The 24,087-nt window shown below is 34.0% G+C and overlaps 1 protein-coding gene across 1 annotated transcript; it reads left to right on the forward strand.

The window, feature by feature from the left end:
- The first annotated feature begins 1,821 nt into the window (after positions 1-1,821).
- On the forward strand, positions 1,822-23,524 carry LOC110095351 (kinesin-like protein KIN-7E, chloroplastic). The gene is made up of 6 exons (XM_020820857.2): positions 1,822-2,299; positions 2,392-2,489; positions 4,677-4,766; positions 5,453-5,505; positions 23,237-23,302; positions 23,393-23,524. Exons 1-6 carry the CDS (start codon positions 1,974-1,976, stop codon positions 23,465-23,467), a joined length of 708 nt encoding a protein of 235 aa, XP_020676516.1. The 5' UTR covers positions 1,822-1,973; the 3' UTR covers positions 23,468-23,524.
- Positions 23,525-24,087: the final 563 nt, after the last annotated feature.

Raw genomic sequence — 24,087 nt, forward strand, 5'->3', positions numbered from 1 at the left:
TGTTTGGTCATGATTACAAAATGGTCTAATTATGGTTTAAAGGTCATTTTAAGATATTTAAATTATGAAGAAGATAATTCACTTATGATATGATCAGTTTCCAAAGATTATTTGATCATGATATGCTCATTTTTTCATTAGTGGTGTTAATTTAAATATATTTATAATATATCTACCCTAAAAATATAGTTGGACAAGTTTTCATCTTGGTACCTCATCACGACTAGTCCATACTCAAATACACTAATATATATATATTTAATTTAAAAGAAAAAAAAATCAAGCTCAACAATTGAGTCAAGTTCGAGTAATCGAGCAGAGCTCACGCCTATAAATTTTTTAACGAGCCGAGCTCGATATTAGTAAATAAACTCGAGTTGAGCTCGAGCTCAACAAGAACTAAAAATGCTTAGGTCAATTAGGTTGATACTCGACTTATTTATACCCATACATAGGTCATGATACGTCGATAACCCAAAGTGTGTGGAAATAAAGAAGGAAATTATATCACGGTAATAATCATTTTGTTTTGGAGAGTGAAAGAAACAATTCCTTGTTTGGATGCCCTAGAGTGCTCCATTTGGTTCGATTTATTTTGAGCTTGATCTTTTTTCACCTCTAGTAAAGTAAGTTGAAGCTATACCTCACGTAGGATGACCTCCATTTTTGCCATTAAATCTTTGTTAGGGTTGCCAAAATAGATCAACATATTGGGTTCGGTCCAACTTGAAATTAACCCGACTCAAATTCAGTCAACTACAACATGACTTGTTAATAAATAGATCAAAATGATGAACCTGAACCTAATAACATGTGAATTAAAAAAATATTTTTAAACTTGTTAACCATAAAATTTAGATTAATAAATAAAACATAAAAAAGATTACACAAATAAATAAAAGAATGTAAGGAAAAAATATTAAACATGTCATTTTAGGGTCAAAATTGGGCTGTGAGATCAACCCAAACACAACTTGTTTAATAATTGGTCAGAATGCATGATTCGAACTTGACCCGTTTATTAAAAGGGTAAAAGAACCTAAATTTTTTAGCAAAGCTTGGATCTAGTTGATGGATCATATCATTTATTAGCACTTCTAATATTTGTTACACTCAATTTTTGCCCACACCTGCCCTTTAGTCGAGCGGTATACTTTCAATTGGGCTCTTTAAACATCCAAGGAGATCAAGGTGGTGGTGCTGTTGCAGCAAGGGGTTGCTTTTGAGATTAGTATCACATTTAATCTTAAAATTGTTAATAATGGTCCACAAATACTCATTTTAATACTTAATTATGATTAATATTTTGTTTGAGAATTTTTTTTTGCTTTCTAAATTAATTTTTTAGTATAAAAATTTTTATTAAAAAATTATATTAAAAATAGCTTTAAAAATAATAAAAAATTATACCAAAGCCTAAATTGGCTGAAAAAACGAATACAAATAGCCTACAAATGCTGCCAACACAAAATCCACATCACTAAAAGTTAATTACTACAGCATCAAAACATTCATATATATATATATCACATCATTCATTTTCACAGATTTTTCCGAAGGCTAATAATTTATTCGACCCCGCCATCTCTTCGACTTGCACAATGCAGAAACAAGCCTCGCCTAAGCGTCCCGTTATCAAACTTGAAATCTCCCTCCAACTCGAGGAGGATGCAAATGGCGAAAAGTTAATCTGTTTGCAGGCACCGCCAAAATAAACTAACCCCGCCCAGTTTGCCATGCTTCCAAAAAATTATACGTTTCGATTGCAGCTGCTTGTTCCGGTCAGCATACCGGGAGTGAATGCACTTCTTTATTTCAGAGCAAGAAAAAAGAAAAAAGAAAAAAGAGAAAAAAATATCACAGCAGGCCTCATGTGAGCGCCACCGGCGACTCCCTTTCCTCTCCCTTCGTCCGCCCTGAAGCCCTAACGCGGGAGAGGGACGGAAACCATAGTAAAGTAGTGAAGGACTTCGATGTCTTCCCGGCTTCAGAGATCGAGCATTTCACCGTTCCGATCACGGAAGACAGCATCGGCCCTCGGCTCAAAGCCTGGAAACCGTCCGACGACCCCGTCCACCGGCAGCGTGAGACCCACAACACCGTCGAATCCTTCTACTAGCCGGCCGACGACGCCGTCGTCGTTAGCAACCTTGGCTGCGCCGGTGCGTGGCCCGATCACCTCCAGGATCTTGCCCGTTTCCGGTGCCACTTCTTCATCCTCGTATCCGGCTACCGAACGGCCCGAATTTCAGAAATCTAAGGAGAATGTCACGGTTACTGTACGATTCCGGCCACTCAGGTAGAGTTTTACTGATTGTTCTCTGGCCTGCCTTGTTGTTTTACTTACTAGGGAGCATTGAACCGTTGTTGTTTCTGCTTCGATGCTGGAAGCCCGCGGGAGATCAGCAAAGGGGATGAGATAGCATGGTATGCTGATGGCGACTCCAATGTTCGTAACGAGTATAATCCAAGCATCGCGTATGGCTTTGGTAAGTTTTTATTCTCTTTTTCTTTTACCCGTGCTTGTCATATGACATACATAGCTCTAATGCGTTTATTTTAAAAGGCCATGTAGTATGGTGAAAATCATTGTGGGTCTACTTTTTGGCAAATTATTGGGCCAGGTGACCGAACGCAGATATAGATCCGGATATTAATAAAATATTATTTTAAAATTAGCGCAAGTAAAGCGCAACTAAAGCGCAAGTCAAAAAGCGCAACTAAAGCGCAACCAAAGCGCAACTAAAGCGCAAGTCAAAAAGCGCAACTAAAGCGCAAGGTGACGCGGCAAATTTTTATTGGATGTCCGAACTTATTTTCCGCCTCCGGTCACCTGACCCAATAATTTGCCCTACTTTTTGAGATGCATTGTCACCATTAAGCAAGAATTAATAGCAACAAGGTTTCATTATTTATAGTTAATTAACGACCCATAAACTTGAGTGGATTTAAGATAAGTCATCCCGAGTATGAAGAAAAAATTGGGTGAATCTTCAGGGTGGCTAATTTGTTATTTTTTGCCTTTGTAGGCGACAAAAGAAAATAAGCTTATTTATAATAATTTGAAGGCATTCAACCAAGCTTTGTCTCTTGTATGGAATTACTCACTCAAAATGGGTTAATTCCTTTCAACCTTTTACTTTATCTCATAAGCGAAGTTCTCGAAGGAGTAGATTATGGATTTAGCCTTAGGTCTAATTACATTTTTCAAGGAATAATGCTCTACTCACCAAATAATTTCATGTTTGAATTGTTGCCTTGTTAACTACTTATATTATAGTTAATATTGTTGCAGCTTTTTTCTTGTTTTTGTTTTTTTGTTTGTTCAATTCTTTAACCAGAACACTTTAAAAAGAGGTTCAACTTATAACTAATGAACTTCAAAATAAGTTATTTCGTCCAACTTGGTGAAAAACTACTTGTATGTGTGAAATCTCTTATTTATACGGGAATTTTTTTATAAAGTAATTCATTTCTTACAATTGTGTTAATGTTGTACTTTTGCTGTGCTATGTGAAATGAAAAAATGTCAAGATGCTTTAACATAGATTTATTAGTTTAGAGCGATGGTGAAATAGATGTGGATATTATTAGTAGAATTCAAGTTATATGGTTGAAGCAGAGGAATGCATTGGGCTTGTTTTGTGTTAGAAAAATATCTTTCAAACTTAAGTGAAAATTTTATAAGATGGCGGTTAGACTCTCAATGCTTTATGGTGTAGAATGTTGGCCATTAAAAAAAATAAAATTAAGTGTTGCATAGATGAGGATGCTTAGGTGGATTAGTGACTTTACACATAGAGATAAAAAACAAAGTATATATGTGAAAAGTTTGGAGTAGCTTTAGTGACAGATAACATTAGGGATAGTCACTTTAGATGATTTGGTCTCATAAAACGTCAACCTTTCGATGACCATGTTAGAAGAGTATATGTATTAGATCCGGCTATGATAAGAAAAGTAGTTGTATAACTAAAAAGTCTTAATTAAGAAAAATAAAATTCACATCTTTTTATTAGATTTAAATGACAATTTGACCTTTAATATGTCACGATGGAAAAAAAAATTCATATATCCAACCCCATGTAGTGGGATAAAGGCTTGTGTGTTGTTATTGTTGTTGTTTCACATAGAATTATTAAATGTTCCATAAGTTAATCCAAATGCTCATAAAGTCATAGAGAAGGTGCAAGTCCAAAATAGTGAGTTTTGTTGCATATTTCTCACATAAACCAAAACTGTTTTTCAAAAAAATTAGATGGAACGAAAGCTGCATCAAAGGTGAGTAAATATGATGAAAACAATAACTACTGTTGTAACCTAGTTAGGTGATTTGCTTAAGCTAAATTTACTGTGGTTTGAAGCTATTTCATGATTAGATGTCTATTCCAGCTACCACATGAAACTTGAATCCGCCAAAATTTATGTACCTTTTTCTCTTGCTCTTTTAAGGTTTGGAATATGCTGGTTGTATGAGATTAAGGACCTTTGAAATTTAGTGGCGATCCATTATTGCTGTCTAGTGAAGTATATTCACACACACACACTCTCTCTCTCCTCTCACTCTATATTATTTTGTTAAATATCCATCCTTTTTCTTCCTTATGATCTACACTTCCTCTCATTTTAACTAGATAGTCAAGGTGGATAGCATCTCACTTTCTTTGGTGTTTCAGATAGAGTGTTTGGGCCAGCAACAACCACACGCCATGTTTATGATGTGGCTGCACAGCATATTGTGAGTGGTGCTATGGAAGGAATTAATGGTAACTGCTTCTCTTTTTTACTTTTAATTCTCGTTTTGGCTTTTTATTTAGTTGATCTTGATGTGAAAATTTTGAGCAATTTAGCTAGTTTTTTTTTTATTTTTTTTTTTTATAAATTTTGTTGAAACTTCACAAAGCCCACTCGATTTAACCAACAATGTATTGAAAATTAACATATATTCTTTGATAATTTATACTTCTTATCCAAATTTAAGTTGGCTTAATGACTAAATGGTTATTGGTCTTCATTTTGTTGCCGAATCAACTTAGTTGTATTCTCAACCTATTTTTTCTCCTGCTATTGAGCTTATTATGCTAGTTGTTCACATTAATACTCTAATTTCGGTCCATTTTGCTTGATGGAGTTTTCTGTTCTTATTTATGTTCATGCTTTTTCATCCTTAGATTTTATGGGAAGCATGTATGCTTAAAATTTTTTTCTAGAAGATTCTGAATCTGTGACATTTAGATTTATGCATTCTTAGTAGATTCTTTAGTTGTCTCTGATAAGATATTCTTATCCATATAGTACCAAAGGCTGTCTAACTAATGCCTTGCAAGTTTTTTTTTACATGTTTAATTATAATAAATAATGATGCCAGGCAATGGTCCTTCTTGTGTTACTTTATTGGTTGCCATGTAGTTAACTAAAGTGACTGCTGATCGTTTTTCCTGATATGTTGTAGGCACCGTTTTCGCTTATGGTGTTACCAGTAGTGGAAAGACTCATACCATGCATGTAAGGCTTGGGTAATTTCTTCATTGCTAAAGGTTCTTTTTATGTCATAGAAGCAATTTTTTGTTTTATTTTTATGCTTGAATAATCACTTAAAGTGAAGGTAATTTCTAATGTGATTTTTATCCTTGATTAGTTGTGACTTGTGAGTAACATTTTGTCCTTCAGTTGTAAGTAATGCTTTCCTTGTTTTTCTTCTTATTCTATCTTTATTTGCTTGTCGTTTGAGGAAAATTTAAGTTTTCTTGTAAATCACTCCAACAGAGCAAAAAATTCTATGGGCCTTGCTCTTATGATGTTTTTATTAGTATTACAAGTCTACTTGGAAGAAAGAAGCCTTGATTTTGCAAGCAATGCCAAAAAGAACTCCGCTAATTTTATTCATCATGAAAATAAAATGATTATGAAGTTAAAATAAGTAGTAAGACTAATCATTGTAAATTTCAATAAATCTTAATGCTCTATGATAAAAAGGAAATGGAAAAAAGTAAAATCTTTTGCAAACATAACCAAATAAGTCAAAGAAATATCTGACTTTGAAGATCAAAAAGTAAAATCTTATGAAATCAAAACCAAATAAGTGAAATGAATATCTGATTTTGAAGATCACTGTTGTCGTTTGGTGTACCAACTCAGGAGGTATATCTGTGAATAATGCCATGAAAAGTAATATTGAAAAATGGTAAATCAAGATCATAAAACTGCATCACATCTTGTCCTCCATTTTCTGATGCAAGTTGACTAGGAGACAGGACAACAAAGATGACAGATAAAAAAATGAGTAGATGGATAAAGATTAAGAAGAAAAATTGGGCGGTTGCAATTCCAATAGTTTTGTTTGGGCATCATACGTGGAACAAGGCATGAATTTCACATCTATCGGAGAAAGATGTGTTTCTTCATCAAAATAACATAACCTCCATGAAGTGCATTATGAGCTATTATATGGAGTTCCTTCAACCCAAAGAAATATCCTCCAATCAAAAAAGTGTCCAAAATATTCCTTGCCTAACTAACGAGATTTGCTATTCTAACAAAATAATGAAATTTTATTCCTTGATTAATTGACAGGATACTGCATCTGGCTTGCTGTAGCTTAATTTATACATATAAATTCTCTAAAAGTCCACCTGACCTTGGATCACTCTCTATAGACTGGCCAGAAAACACGTCTGTGCGACATATCATGTTCGGTTTGCATGCTCCATACTTTACAATCTTTCCTTTTTCTGTCAAACAATGGGGTTTGATGGGTTGTCATCGTGATGTTGTATCCCTCTATTCTCTCCGTGCGTTTTTGGATATATGCCTTAGATGAAGGTACAATTATTTCAGGCTGATGAATCCTCTCAACGACTTGAGAGTTTTTGACTACCTTGTACTAAGAATGTTTAGATTTATTTTATTTACTTTAGAACTAAACTGAAAGCAGTTGCGATTTCATTATTTAATATTAATGCACATAATGTGAAGAATATGCTACTCATATGCTTTAAATATTAAGTGAAAATGATCTCATTATTGAAATGAAGTCTCCAATTTGATCTTATAGTTTTGAAATAGTATATCTTTCTCTGTTATATTGATATGTAGAAAATTAGATAGTAGAAAAAATATTTTGAATTTTATTAATTTTTTCTGTACAAAGTATTGAAGTATTTATAGATTTCTATTAAATGCTTACAATGAAAATAAATCAAAACTATTTAAAAAAAAGAAAAAAAGTTTTCAAGAGGTGTCGATGGCGAGAGTATGCTGAGGAGGTATATGGATTCCTATATAGGGTTTATATGAGGATTGATCCAATAGGAAGATCTCTTAATCTGTACTTTAAGGATCCCTATTAAAATTGGTTGACTTGTGATTCCCGCGATCCTTCAAAATTTTCTCTCAAGTTGATTTCCCGTCAGCACATTTGTAGTGCTAATCAACTCACTTTCTTGTCTATTTATGAAATATCTATCCACCTCTACATGATTTTAATGATTATGTTAGATTGGATTATGAGCAATGTTAATGACTTTTATTGCCATAATATATATTCATTAACCCTATTTATTTATTTTTTAAATCTTTTAGAATATTTGATCCACAGAAGCTCATAGATTTCTTAGGTAATGACTCTAAATTCAGACTCAATCTAAATGTTGAAATAACAAATTGTTTCTTGTTCTTTCATATTTTTTTGATTTCCTCCCAAAATGTATAATATCCTACTGTGGATATTCTATCCAATGGTGATCCTGTATAGCCTGCATCAGTTTGCCTTTCAATTTCTTAAGTTGTTTTTTAAAGAGAGCTCTTTTACCTGTTTTGATTTAAGGTTTCCGAGGATTCTATAAGTAGCTTGAAGATGGAACTCTTTGAGTTTGTGCATGATTTGATTGATGAGAATCACTGTAAAAGCGTAAATGCGAAGCGTGGATGAATGTGAGATAGATAGATCATTTGTTTCAGCTAATCTTTGATATTGTCTATTGTTTACTTTTTTTCCTTCTTCATCTGCATCCAATTTTTGACTTGATTCAATTGGGGTTTCACAAGGTTTATAATTAGTCATTTTTATTTCTTTAAGTAGGTCCATGACATTTCTTTTTTTAGAGAGAGTATCCCTTATTTTGATTGAGTAGTTTCTATTCTCTAGAGTTGTTTGAGTTTGCCCAATTTTTTGATCTAAGTTATTTAGCAAACTTTTATCTAATAGACTCATTTTCTCTATTATCATCATTTGTGACATTTATATTATCAACATATAAGATGATGATTGATATTTTATCATCATTGGAATTTTCATTTAGAGGATATGATCTTCTTAGCTTGTTTGTATCTAATTTCATTTATGGATTTTGTGAATTTGTTAAATCATGCTCTCAAAGATGGTTTCAGGCCATACATAATTTATTATAATTTCCACACTTAGTTCTTTGTGAACTTATAAACATCTTCAACATTGTTATGTAGGAAAGTATTCTTAATATCATGCTGCTTTATAGATCATCTAGGATTGACTATAAGAGAAATTGAGATGCATATTATATTTAGTTTCGCAATAGGAGCAAGAGTTTATTGATAATTAATTTCATAGGATTGAGAATATCCTTCGTCTACCAGTTTTGCTTTATATTCTTTTCAAGGTTGTGAAAATCGGGCAGGTCAATGAACTAGAAGGAGAGTTTCACGGTTCTACCGGTTCGACCGGTCGAACTAGGGTCGAACCGGATGACGTAATGAATAAAATTTAGATGATATAATCATCATATAATAATATACATTTTTTATTAAAAAATAAATTGAATTTATTCATTAATAATATCTTATATAATTTTAAACTTAAGCATATTCAATATTTAAATTTAATTCAAATTTAACAAAAATGTAACTTACGTATAAATTTATAAGTTTAATATAAATTATTATTAATATATGTTATATATTTAGATATAATTTACACTTATAAATTATGTATTAAATTCTTATTACAATTTTACATTTATAAAATTTTGAGGTTAGATTAGATCATTTATTATAAATAAATAAATAAATAATTTTTATAATACATAAAATAATAAATGAAGAATATAATTTATTTAACATTATTAATTAAAAATAAATATTATTTATATCATAAATAGTTTATTTAAAAAATCTATTTTAAAATATATAGTGTATATTACTATGTTGTAAACTTAATAGGTAAACATTTCAACTTTTTTAGTCCTACATCACTTGGGGAACTTTATCTTGATAATGCTTTTATTTTATATTGTGTTTGAGTTAAGATGGAGTAATATCTCACATAAAGTGATAAAACTTTGTGAAATGCTTTGTTGGAAATTTCTAATTTAAAATTAATCATTTAAAATTTAAAATTAAATTTTAAATAATACTTAATATTTTAAAATAATTCAAAAATTGAACCGGCCGGTTCAAGAGAACCATGGTTGGTTCAGCGGTTTGTTGGTTGAACTAGGGTTCTGGCCGGTTCTGGCTGATTCGATGTAGAAACAATTTTTAGGGATGAACCGGACTGACCTTAAGACCGTTTTACGGTTGAACCGATTGAACCAGCCAATTTGGTATGATTTTTAAAATCCTCATTATTCTATGCTTTCTTTTGCTTTATATTTTATAAAAATAATCCATCTGCATCTTATTGTTTTTTCCCCTTTTGGTGGTTTAAGAATCTCCAAAGTATGATTTTATTTCAGAGCATGTATCTCTTTTGTCATGCTATTCTTCCAATTCTTAATTTCAGGTGCCTCAAATCGAGTCTGTGGTATTTTAATGAAATGAGAGTTGAAGTCTGTAAAAATATTTTATGGGTGGGAGAAAAAAAGATGAAATTATGTGTATTAGGAGATGAAATATAGAAGGGTGTGTGGTGATGAGTTGATTATTATTATCTGATAATTATTCTGAGTCTTGAGCTTGCTGGAGATTTCAGCTGGGTATATTCCTTCTTGTATATGATTGAATGGTATGTTATTTGAATTTTTGGAATTTGTGTTGTAGGAATGTCAAGATGAATGATTGTTGTCTCATCAAATTTATTTTCTCGTTGAGAGTTCTCCCCTTGAAAATGAGTTTGATTGAAAAAGCTTTATTTCTCATCAAAAGTAAAATTTTTTTGAAATAAATTTTTTTGATAGGGTGATAACATTTATATTCTTTTTGAGTGAAGATATACTCAATAAAAACTCATTTGAGAGTTTTAGAATTATGGTTAACGTTGCATTGTTTTTGGATAAGGAGTTATGAACATACGTAATGCACTTAAATATTTTTTGACAAATTTTTGAGTGGAAGTTATTTTTGGGTAAGAATTTATCTATCTAATTTCTATGATTAGTCAATCACTATTGAGAGTATTTTTGTAACAACCTAATAATTACGAAAATTATTTTAAAATGAAAAATAATAAAAAATCTCTAAAATTTCTAAAATGGATTACTGCGGTGTTGGGTATTTTGGCGCTCTAGCGCCCTAGTCTCAGAAAAATTTGAAAATAATTCGAAGTGGCAACGCCAAGAATCAGCATGCGACACTGCAATGTTTGAGCGCCGTGGTGCTAGGCCACAAATAGTATTTTTTTATATATTAAATTTTAAACCTAAGCACTAAGCCATTTCCTCCTCCCCATTTGTGGCTTGCCGTGGAAGAAAAGAGGGAAAAAGTGAGGAATAGGAGAGAGGGAAGAGAGAGAAAGCTTGGTTTTAATCATTTTTGTCCGTTGTTTCAATTGGAAAGTCTTTTGATCATAGTAACCTAAAACATACTTTTATTTTTAATGATTTTATATTTAGTAATTTAGTTTTCCCCAAAAAGGATAAAAGTGCATTTTCTCCTGATTTACCGTACTTTTATCGTGTAACTTTTTATATGACATATATGATTAGTATAAAATATGTTGACTGTAATATTATTGAATTTCAGCTGGTAAAATAAAAATTATGATTTTCTAAAGTTATTTTCTAGTATATAGATTTTTCTATATTTATAGATTCCTGCATTTCATGTGGTAAAAGTGCATATCATGTATTGTAGGATTTTGAAATAGAGATGCCTTAACCTATAATGTTTCCAAATGTTCTTTGTTTTGAGGGCGGAAATGAAGAAATATGAGAAGTGGTTTATTTTTTCAAGAAATTATAATCCAATAGTATTCCCCATAATAAAGCCCCATAATACACAATGATTAGCAAAAATAGTTATCTTTCACTCGTAGGGTTTTTAGTGTTTTTATTGATTGATAGAAGATTTATTTTAAGATGAGGTATATGTAGTATATTACTAAGAGCAAATAATTTTATAAATTAAAATATTTTCTTGACTTGCAACAATTATCCTAAAACTATCGATCACTTGTTTTTCTATCGCTAAGGTAGTGCTTATAGATTTTAAAAAGGTTGGCAATATATATATATATATAATTTTTTTTAAAAGGTTGGCAATATTTGCTATATAGCTAATGGCTCATGAATTAGGATTCATGTGTGAGGAGTATTATTTAAGAAATTGAAAAAACAAGAGGCAGAAGTCATATCATTTTGAGCTAGTGAGCATGATCTAGATGATTTTTTCAGAAATTTGTAGCCCCATAGAGTTCTCCTTTAGTTTGTTTTTTATTATTTATGATGGTTGATTATTTGGACGGGGCTGGGCGGACCGAACACATGCAATGGAAGGAAATTGAGATCCGTTTTGCCATTTTTAGAGAATGATTGCGTGGGAGGATAAGATTTATCAATTCTTTTCTTTCCTATCGCTAACGAAGTGATAATTTGGAAGAAATTTCAACGAACGTGAGGAACGACCGAGGGAAAGAGGGAAGAATGTTTGTTGAATTTTCTTCCCATTTTTCCTATAAATTTTCTTGTTTTACTTCATTTAAAGCAAAAGATACTTTCATAAAGGGAAACAAAAGAGATTTGGGAGCGAGGGGAAGAGATTTTGATAAAGAAAAAAAAAGATTTTGGGATTTAGAAAATTTGCTGGTTGTAAGTAAAAATTCATATCTTATAACTTTTCTTTGATTTATTATTAATGAAAATTTATATTGTATTTCAAATGTTAATTGAATGGACATATATCAAAGGTATATGTATTGTATTTCATGCATGTTAATTGTTATATCAGTTACCCACTGAGTTTACTTTGTAAACTCATTCAATTAAATAAATATTTTCAGGTAATTCTCCAAAGATTTAGAAATGGCTGAAATGGAAGAGTTCGTCTACAAAAGACGGCGTGCAAATGACAACATGTAATTTATAATTTATACAAATGTTAAATATTCGAGGAAATTATGAAATAGTGGCTCTTTAGTAAAATGAGAAAGTTGTATGTTGTATTGTTCGATTTTGAGTTCCCGCCTTGTTAAATAGAGCATCCGGGCTGGGTTGTGACATTAATGTTATATATATATTATCCACCTTTAATTAACAAAACTTAAAATATAAAATAATAATTTTTCAACAAATATAATGATGGTTTATAATAGTAATTTTTAGCTATTTTAAACCAAAAAGAAATTAAAGGTAGATATGTTAAACTTATGTAAGAATATACATGGAGGTAGTGTAAATCAGGAGTGAATGTGAAGATCAGACATGAAGAAGTTTTATTGTGAAAAAGCTTGTGATCAAGAATCATTAACGTTAACAACAAGAATTAGTGAGTAAGCGTATAAGAATTTGTTAGGTAGTGAGTGTGAAGAGAATAACTATTTAGAAGATACTAGCTTTGATGGGGGATTGAGAACCCTAAATCCTAAACCCTAAACCCTAAACCCTAAACTAAGTAAAGACTTAATGACTAGGAGAAATGGTGAAAAGAAGCAAATGTTCGTACCTAATTACTATGGCATATATTGAATAAAACATTGAAATTTAATTATTTAAAACAATATTTTACTTTGAGTAGGAGTTCAACGCACAATGCTATGACATTATGTGGCTAAGCGATGCTACATACATAGTTTATTGCGAGCTTGCATTTTACAAGCGAGCATTGAGTTTATTGCTTCCCTTTGCTCCTAAAACACTCTTTGAACTTAATTCTATGTGTTGCATCACCAAGACATTGAAAGTACAAAAATCAGAGTTGGTAAAAGTGAATTTAAATATTTAATTTAATTTGGAATGCATTTTAATTATAGTCTTGGATAATTTTTGATTTGAAATTTGGATTATATAGCTTTAGAGAGGATTTTATTTTAATCACTTTGATATTATCTTGTAAACTCTTTTTTTTTTCAAGTTGGTATTAATGGATTCTAATAGAATCAATTGATGATGAATTTGGAATTGATGTGTGTATTTTGTGTGAATGATGAGTGCAAATTCTCATCTTTCTAGGTCCTTGGCAATAACTTCTCAAATATTTACCAAGTTAGTTGGGACCCACAAAATTGAATTTTATTATCTTACTCTTTTCTCTTGTTGTCTCTTGAGTTTTCTTTTTAATACTTGATTCTTTCCTCTATTTGATACTTTGCATTGTTTGATATCATAGTCTTCATTTTCCTTTCTTTTTTTATTTTTGGAGATTAAATTAAAAACTTAATTTTCATTTGTAACATCTTGCCACAACCCCCTTCATATGCTCCTCCACTTTGCACAAGAACATAACTTGACTCTTCTCTAACTGAAGCATCCATCACGAGCTTATGGGAAAATAAAATTACGCAGATTCATTGTGCTCTCCTATTTTTGTGATGGAATGTTACTTTAAGAATAACATATCATCTTGAGTGTTAAATCTCAGCCTTATGTTCTCAGATGGATCTCACGGCTCCAAATAAGAGATTTGTGGGAAGCCCATGTTGAAACACTTTTCATAAGCTAGAAAGATGATTTAGGAAGGATCATATTAAGGCAATTAGTCATTATTCTGTAATTATTTATTTCACTATTAGGACAACTTGTATAGATCTATAAATAGAGATGATTGTGTATAATAAATCAAGCTTTTTCTTCTCAAACCTCTTATTTTTCACATGTTATCATAGCCAACTACCTTCATTTTCGTTAAAGAATGATCGTAGATTGTCGTTGGAGGAAAATAAGAAGAAATCAGAGCCTACTTGCGGACGGAGCTTTGCCGACAGACGCCGGACGAAGCCTTGCCGAAGATGGAGAGCACATACAGAGCCCCTTGAGGACGGAACCTTGCTAATAGATGGCGGAGTATAGCTTTGTCGAAGACAGACGTTGTTGCAGAAGGCCCTAGCCGACCGGAAGACACATACGAGACTCCTGCTCGCATATGGAAGGACCAACCGGAAGAACCGAGCACAAAACCAACTCTTGCTTGCGACCTGAGGGACAATCGTGCGGAAAAACCAAAGACAACTCCTGATCCGGAGTCGACTTCTGCTTGCGTGTCCTATCTATCCGATCCAAGTCCTTTTAAGAGTTTGACCAATTGATTATTAAAAAATAAATCTTCAGCCTTTATTGCCGCAACTAAAGATCGGAGGGATCTTATTTTTTGGAAGCCTTCATTGTTGTCTAGAATCAAATAGATAGTCTTCATTACTATTATTTGACCCAAAAATGTTAGAAATTAATTCTTCTCCGAGCACTGACCAATTTGAGGATCCTATGGTGCACCAAGGACGAGGTGACCTTCAAAGCATGCAACCTTCCTATCGTCTAAATGAGAAAAACTGCTTAAATTGGTCTCAATTTGTGAAGACCTACTTAAAAGGGAAAGTAAAAAAAATACACCACCTCCTTGGAGGACCAAAAGAAGGAGATCCTATTTTTGGGCATGGGATGAAACGAACTCCCTGATTATGTCATGGTTATGGAATTTCATGTCTCCAAAAATTTGCGATACATTTATATTCCTTTCCATTGCAAAGGCTATATGGGATGCTGGCATACAAACTTATTCAAAAGCTTGGGATGCTTCTTAAATCTTTGAAATCATATTCAAAGAAGGAAGCACAAAACAAGGAAGCAAGACCGTGACAGAGTATGCTACTATCCTATAAAATCCATGGAAAGAACTCGATCACTACAGATGCATTAAGACCAAATGTCTCGAAGATGCTGCTATTCTGAAGAACTTTATTGAAAAAGATAGAGTTAATGATTTTCTTGCAGACAAAATGTCGAATTTGATCAAGAGTCCAGATCCTTGGCAAAGAGGAGACACCAATGTAACAAAAGCTATCATCCACGCTGAAGAAAGTCGACAAGGTGTAATGTTGGAGCCAAAAGCTGTTGAAGGCTCATAAATGGTAACCAAGGAAACTTCATGGAAGGAGAAAGGTAATGACTCTGCAAAATTCAAATATAAAGACTCCTTTTGATGTAGTTATTGCAAGAAGTTAAGATACACAGAAGAAATATACTGTAAAATATCCACAAAGGTAATTCCTCTAAAATGTAGTTTGAATTTTCAGAATCCAGTCCAACATGACAGGACCAAGCACATACAAGTGGACATACATTTCATTAAAGAAAAATTAGATAGTGGTCTAATATGTATCAATCATGTATCATCAAAATATCAACTTGCAGAAATCCTTACCATAGGGTTGGACAACTCTGCCTTTCTCAAAATGATTGACAAGCTGGGAATAACAGATCTATATTCCCCAGCTTGAGGGGGAGTATTAAATCTCAGCCTTACGTTCTCATATGGATATCATGGCTCCAAATAAGAGATCCGTGGGAAGCCCACGTTGAAACACTTTCCATAAGCTAGGAAGATGATTTAAGAAGGATTATATTAAGGCAATTAGTCATTATTCTGTAATGATTTGTTTCTCTATTAAGAAAACCTGTATTGATCTATAAATAGGGATGATTGTGTACAATAAAATCAAGCTTTTTCTTCTCAAACCTCTGGTTTTCACATTGAGAGACATACTGATGAGGACATCAGAGATCAGCGACTACGATCTGGAGTTTATTTTTTCTATGTGTTTTATGTACTAGTTTATTTTATATTTCCATTTTTCCCATTTTACCCCTATGGGTGATCATGTGGTGTTGTAGTCCGAAGGGCATTTTAGTTTTTGTTTCTTTACTTTTCATGAGGCCTATTTATAGGCTAGTTTTGATGCAATCAAAAAAATATAGGGGACCCTATATTTTTTGATCACAAAAAGAAACAGACTTCCTAACTATAAGAAGACTCAAAATACCTCAAAAAGAAGAGGTAACTTAATTAAGACTAAGCAGCGAAAATTAAAGCTACAAACATTGATTTCAACAACTTAAACTCTTACAAACGACTCTAAATAAAATAAAAAGACACCCTAAAGTTGCTTCACTTAGAGAAGAAGGATACAGGTGGAGTGGTACTTGCGGATAGACGAAAGAGGTTAGAAGTCCGAGAAGAAAGGTTGGAAAGAGCCCACAGGATTTCCGGAGGGGATGAGAAAGAATGGTGAAAAGAGCCCGCAGGATTTCCAAAGCAAACCCGCAGGTTAAAAGCTTTTCCAAAAATTACATTTTCATAACAACATCTTGTATTTCAAACATAAACAATTCCCCATATATATAGGTATGAAAGGGAATACAAAGAGACACATTACATTAATTCTAACACAAGAAACTAAGCATCAAAACATTAAAACACCTAAAAATAAATCCCAAGCCAAGAAATCGAAGTGGAAACCGTGGGAACCGAAGCAGTAGCCGCACAGAACCAAGGAGGCCGCACGGAAAAGGAGCCCAGGCACGGGAAACCAGCAACCTGCCAGAATCCAAGGGGGCAAATGCAATGAAACCATGGAGGAAATCAAGGAGTCATGCATGGGAATACCAAACACCTATTTTGGGATTCCAAAAGCCCTTTTTGGAACCCCAAGAGACAGTATTAAAAGAAGACTTTAAAAATCTAAATAACATTTAATAAAAAGTAAGATAATAAATGAACTAAAATATTAGCTAATAATGAGCTAACCCTTAGTTCAATAAATGAACTAAAGACCAGCTCATAAATGAGCTAAAATTTCAGCTCAATTTTGATTGAGTCTAGTAGACTCAAGGGAAGCCAAAATTCATATTATTTTGGACATGAGTTGACCCCCCTTGTCTACATCAGACTCCCCTTCTTGCGAATTCAGCTCCTGATGAATTAGTTGATGATTCCCTTGAGGCGGTGCATACTGTTCATCCAGGTCTTTGAGTTTCTCGCCAAATCTTTTCAGAATTTCTTCCTGCTCCTTCTCGAATTACTGTTGTAGATATCTTTTATACTTCTCGAATTTTTGATCACATAGGAACATGTGATACTGAAGCTTGTATAGTCGGTCTTGAAGTGGATCCGTTGAATCACCTTCTTTAGGAATCTATCTGTCCAACGGGAGTGGGACGTCAGGATTGTCATGATTGATCTCCTCCATGAATGAAGCTATTTTTTTGTTTTTTTCCATTTTTTTTGACCGACTCACAAAAAAGATTTAAAAAACTCAATCTAAACTTAAGACAAGACTCACAAGACTCACAACTTGACTTGACTTAAAAATAAAATTTGACAAACTAACTTGACAAACCACAATCCTAAAATTTCCTAACTTGCTCTGATACCAAATGATGCAATAAAAAAATATAGGGGACCCTATATTTTTTGATCACAAAAAGAAACAGACTTCCTAACTAAAAGAAGACTCAAAATACCTCAAAAAGAAGAGGTAACTTAATTAAGACTAAGCAGCGGAAATTAAAACTACAAACGTTGATTTCAACAACTTAAACTCTTACAAACGACACCAAATAAAATAAAAAGACACCCTAAAGTTGCTTCACTTAGAGAAGAAGGATACAGGTGGAGTGGCACTTGCGAATAGACGAAAGAGGTTAGAAGCCCGAGAAGAAAGGTTGGAAAGAGCCCGCAGGATTTCCGGAGGGGATGAGAAAGAAGGGTGGAAAGAGCCCGCAGGATTTCCAAAGCAAACCCGCAGGTTAAAGCTTTTCCAAAAATTACATTTTCTTAACAACATCTTGTATTTCAAATATAAACAATTCCCCATATATATAGGTATGAAAGGGAATACAAAGAGACACATTACATTAATTCTAACACAAGAAATTAAGCATCAAAACATTAAAACACCTAAAAATAAATCCCAAGCCAAGAAATCGAAGTGACAGCCATGGGAACCGAAGTAGCAGCCACACGGAACCAAGGAGGCCGCATGGAAAAGGAGCCCAGGCACGGGAAACCAGCAGCCGGCCGGAATCCAAGGGGGCAAATGCAATGAAACCATGGAGGAAACCAAGGAGTCATGCATGGGAATACCAAACACCTATCTTGGGATTCCAAAAGCCCTTTTTGGAACCCCAAGAGATATCATAAAAGAAGACTTTAAAACTCTAAATAACATTTAATAAAAAGTAAGATAATAAATGAACTAAAATGTTAGCTAATAATGAGCTAACCCTTAGTTCAATAAATGAACTAAAGACTAGCTCATAAATGAGCTAAAATTTTAGCTCAATTTTGATTGAGCTAGTAGACTCAAGGGAAGCCAAAATTCATATTATTTTGGACATGAGTTGACCCCCCCTTTGTCTACATCAAGTTCTCTTGTATTTTGGGATGATCATTGATTAATAAAATTCTGAGTTTTCTTTGTCTCCCTCAATGTTGAGTGCTTGAGAGAAGAAGGAATACCCAAGGTGTGGACAATCGCAATACCCGTCAATCTTTGGAAGGGTCTGAGGTTCGTGGCTTTATTTTTTTGTTCCTATCATCTCCTCCGACCTTCTCCCTCTCTTCCTCGCCGCCGGATTGCTCCTTCTTCCACCACCCCCTCATTTTCCCCTACCCGACCACCACCTCAAGACCCGTCGGCCTCCCTTATCCTTCTCTCCCCCACCACCCGTGCCCAACTCCCCCATCTTGGCTCCACCATCAATTCCTTACTAAACCCCCCAAGCTCCACCTCCGGCCACATGCTTCCCCTCTCCTTGACCTAAATAGCCTAAATGATTTGGGAAATTAATCTCAACATTTGAAATTCAAATAATTTCATAAATTAGAAAGTTATATTAGTCTTGAATCTCATCCCAATTTAATTTTAAATTAGATTGGAGTGATTTATTCTCTTCCTAAATTAGGAAGACCAAATAGGAAGCTATTCTAATTATCCCCACATCCGCCTCCCTCTCATAATGCCGCCGGCCTCCCTCATTAATGGGCTTTCCATATTGCTTCCTATCAAGGCTCCTAATCACACTTTAATTTGAATTCAAATTTTAAATTAAGTCCCTCCAAATCTTCTTAGAATCTGAAATTAATTTCAGATTTGGTTATAACTTTCCCGCCCCCTCTCTAACCTAACCAATCCTCCATCCAAACCGCCCCACTCTCCCCTCACCGCCTCTCTCCTATTTGAATTGGGAATTTAATTACACATTTACATGTGCCACCTAAGCAGGTAATTAAATTCTAACATTACTCGCATAGCTGTCCACAAAACTCCCCATCACATTCCCCCAGCTTTTGTGCATCCAGAAAGTGGCAAACCCTGAATTTCTCCTCTCCAACGTGCTGTCCAGAATTCTGGACAAGTTCTAAGTGCTGCCATGAAACTCAAAACATAGGAAGCTGCTGTCCAGAAGAATTTCGGCAACAAAAATAACAGTTATGCTATTCCCAAGACCTCCAGCTACTGCCCCAATTCTCCGAACAGGATCCGGGTTGCTGTTCAGATGAAATTCAACCAAAGGAGGCGATTGTCCTGACTGGAAAGACCTTCTAGTTGCTGCCCCCAAAGCCCCAAACCAGGATTCGGTGAACTCTTTCCCTCACTCTTTTATTTTTCTAGTTACTTTCAATTGTGGAATTAATTGATTCACCGAGATTGTGTTATTCCTCCGCTAAAGCCTAGTAAATTATAGAGTTCTGTGAGGATCCTTCATAGTATTAATCTCATTGTTAGTCTAGGGATTTCTTGGTGAAACCTTTCACGTATGCAATGATAGGTTAATTGATTGTTCCATGCTCTTAACTCTTATACATGTGATTTAGCCTAAGCTTATGCTTTATCACTCTTTGTGTTTTATCTCGTCGTTTAAAGTCTCTATAAAGATATAATAATTGTGGTCTCTAAATATTAAGCGTGCAAATTTCCTTAAGCAACTCATCTTCACATGTTTGTTATACATCATCTTGGTATCAGAGCATGGTAGGCATGCATAACATGTGCTAGAAGTCATCCTAGGGATTTGTCTAACTATAATCTTTATTATTGCATGCATAGCATCATTTAAAATATTTTAATTCACTGTTATGCTTGCTGTCCACATATTTCCTGCATTCATTTAGTGAGTTTTAGGTTAGTTCTTAAGTGTCTTAGTGTTGTCTTCAACCCTACAATTTTCCTAAGTGCCTAGGATACTTAAACCACCATTGTATCTTGCTGTCCAAACCATTCCTGCACCATCTAGTGACCTTTAGGTGAGTCTGATTAAGTGTTTAGGTGCTGTCCTCAACACAACAACCATCCTAATTGTCTAGATCACTTAAGTCTCTCTTGTAGCTTGCTGTACAGTAATTTTCTGCACCTTATAGCGAGTCATAATTATGTTTTCTTCTTGTAGAGTGTTGTCCCTTACACCCAAATACCCAATCTTCTTTAGGTATCACTTAGCGCTTCCCAATGGACCCGATAGGACTTCAAAAGAAGTTGGATAATCTAGTGGGCTATATAACTAAAACCATGAAGGAGAAACATGCTGACTCTCCCCACTCTAGGTACGTGCCCCATTCGGTCGATCATGCTAGTCGGAAGGTGCCCCACTCCGCATGTTAGCCTAGACATGACCTTAAGCCACACCAACCTCACTTAGAATCACATTACCGTCTACCCACCTTTGATGGTTTCTCGGACCCTTACTACTTTAGGGAATGGGTTAGATAATTAGAGGACTATTTTGAATCACGTGTATTTTAAGTTCCACCAGATCAGCATTGCTAAGTCTCGCCGGAACGATAGTGCTCGTCAATTTTGGATGAGGTTGAAAGGTCATAAAGAGTCTCGTGGCGAATACCCTACTTCCGATTGGAAAGACATGAGACAAGAATTATATAAGGCAGTTCTACCTTGCAGGATGGGTTGGACCCGAACCCGACCCATTGACCCTTTTTGACACCTTTAAGTTATAATTTTCTCGTAAAGACAAATTCTTATGGTTAATTACACTCCAAAAGAGCTAAGTCCCTTGATAACACTCTCGATTAAAGAAGTGGTTAATATTTTTAGGATTTCAAAATTTAAGGCAATGGTTGAGAAGTTTTGAAATTATCAAACGAGATTGGTTCAAGGTTGAGCAATTCTTTTTGGATGTCATAGGATGAAGAGTAGGGAGCCATGGATTCTGAGAAACTTAGAAGTGCTTCAGTCTATCTGGTGGTTGGGGTTAATGTTTTATAATGAGATTTATTTTTATTTGAATTGACATTTTATTAGAAAGTTTAGACTTATGTTCCCAATTGCTAGATCAGGACAATGACTAGAAGGTGATGACTTATGATTTAGAAATACATCTTAGAACTGCGATCTAAGGTGAGCGACTATGGATTGTGACTCAAACCTAATCTAATGAAATGTATTAAAACTAGGGTTGTAACCAAGTCAAGCTGACTCGCGAGCCGGCTCGGGTTTGATTCATTAATAGGCTCAATGAGTCAAGCTTATCGAGTTCGTGAGTTAAGCTCTAACATGATTTAGAGCTCGACAACTTATCTAGCTCGAGTTTGAATAACACACAGCTCGACTCGCAAGCTCTTCGGGCGTGTTCGTGAACGGAGGTGCGAAGTTTTGTTGGTTGAAGGTTTCGCGGACGACTGCCTAGGCTTGCGAGTCGGCTTGAGCTCGTTTACAGTGGGTTGAGCTCGAGCTCTAGCTCGCCTTTTGAGCTCGAGTTTGAGCTCGCTCTCTTTCTGACGAGCTAAGCTTGATGGTTCCAAAACTCAACTCGACTCATTTATACCTCTAATTGAGTCGGTTTAAGAAAGCCCGACTCTTCTAGACTTATACTACTACTTGGATAGGATTGCTAGCTTAACTCTATTTAATCTCCTTTAAAGCCATAATATCCAATGTCATATAAATGCAAGATAAGGCAGGCTGTTGTTATTTAAATTTTGGAATGTGAGGTCGACATCTAAGAAGTTCGAAATAGCCCCATACTATGAAGGACAGATTATGCTTTTAAAATTAAGTGCAATTAAATTTTTATTCTTTAATTTGTCTTTAATATAATACATGCTAATTATCTATATGCAATAATCAGAATGTTAAATTAAAAAAAAATGTTTAAAATCCTAAAAAAGAAAAATTCCCTTGAGACAGAACCATCCGCTACTCCAGTCTCTCATTCAAGTTCATCTTCAAATATAGAATCATCAAGGTCACAATTATGCTCATATTAAAATGAATCATCAAGCTCACAATTAGGATAAAATCTCATTGCAGCTGAGTTTGTGTAGTTTCCAGTCCTTGTTGTAACTCCCCAACCTTAATAGATGGAGAGAAAAATGCTATTTTATACATTCCTATAGGGTTGAACTCATGTTACCATTAATTACCATTGTCAAGTGACCAATATTCTTTGGGGTTGTTTTGAGGAAGATTTTTTATTCATTGATAAGTCAGTATCCAAAGTATCCACATGCTAATTTCTATGTTCAACGTGCATATGTTGAAGATATGATGAATATTCATAAAACATTTTTTCCACCCACTCTACCATGGTTATCCGATTGCTTAGCAAAGGCATTCCATGCAATTCTTTAGGAGAAGAGTTTTTTCTAGCTTATGGAAATTGATGGATTGATTGTTTGTTTCAGTTTATTCTGATTTTAAGATTATTTTAATTTAAACTTCGCATTAATTATCTTTTTGGATGATATTTGGTTTAAAATTTAAGTTTAGATAGGATTTTATATTTTTATATGAATTTAATTTTAGTTGATCTTATATTGTAAACCTTATCTCTACAAATGTGGTATTCATTTGCTCCTAATTGAAACTATTGACGATGAATTAGAAATTGATGTTATTTTATTTTCTCTCTTCCTCTCTCGGTCTCTCTCTCCCCATCTCCCTTTTAATACCTGATTCTTTTTTCTCCCTATGCCGCTGTGCATCATTTGGCTTCATTTACTTATTTTGATAGGGCTAATTTCACCATCTGTTTCAGATATTTAAATTGCTTCCTTTTTTAACCGGCTTAGCTTAAGCAAACTCTCTTTTTTCTTCTAGGGAGAGCAAAAGTCTCCTGGAATCATACCATTAGCTGTGAAGGATGTATTCAGCATCATTCAAGAGGTAATCAATGCAAATCTTCATGAAATGAAAATTTCTTTATCTAATCCGATTAGATGCCTGCGAATAACTTCTGTTTATATGATATTCTAGACGCCCGGCAAGGAATTTCTTCTTCGTGTTTCATATCTTGAGATCTATAATGAGGTGAGGCACTTTTTCCAATGACAGTCTCTGAGCTGTAAATAGATCTTCCTCCTAAGTCCAATTTGTTTACTCAAAATATTATTTTACATTGTTCTGGGGCCCTTTGCAACTTTGGTTATTTTTGGTATATTGTATTCTTCAAATTTTAGTGAACTTGTACTGGTTGTCAACACGTTTTATTGTGATAGTAACATGTTGTAATTACCTAATCCGACTGCTATGTTGGATGACCCTTCAATTTTGGCTTTCCTTTGAGTTCAGAACTCTGTAATAAACATTGATGTATGTTAGAATTGTTTTCTGTACATCACATGGAGGTGTAGCTTTCTGGGGAAATTTTATTATCATTCAAACTTTATTCATTTTTGTTTTTCCTTTTTCGCCTTACTGACTTGTTAAATGTAATTCCACCACAAGTAGTTCTTTGTAATAAGTTACTACTTTTGTTCAGCGCATTCCTAATATTTTGAAGGTCAAGTTGATGCTTTAGATGCTGTGTTTATATTATTCATTCACTTTATGTGCCAAAGTGATTGATAGTTTTGTTAAGCAACAGAATGTTTGGAGCAGTTCATCTTTTATAGACTTTTCAAGTGTGTATTGTTGTTCAGAGGAATCTGTTGTGGAATACTTTCCTTTCA

The sequence above is a fragment of the Dendrobium catenatum genome, unplaced genomic scaffold (assembly GCF_001605985.2).
Source record: "Dendrobium catenatum unplaced genomic scaffold, ASM160598v2 fragScaff_scaffold_946, whole genome shotgun sequence".
Taxonomy (NCBI): domain Eukaryota; kingdom Viridiplantae; phylum Streptophyta; class Magnoliopsida; order Asparagales; family Orchidaceae; genus Dendrobium; species Dendrobium catenatum.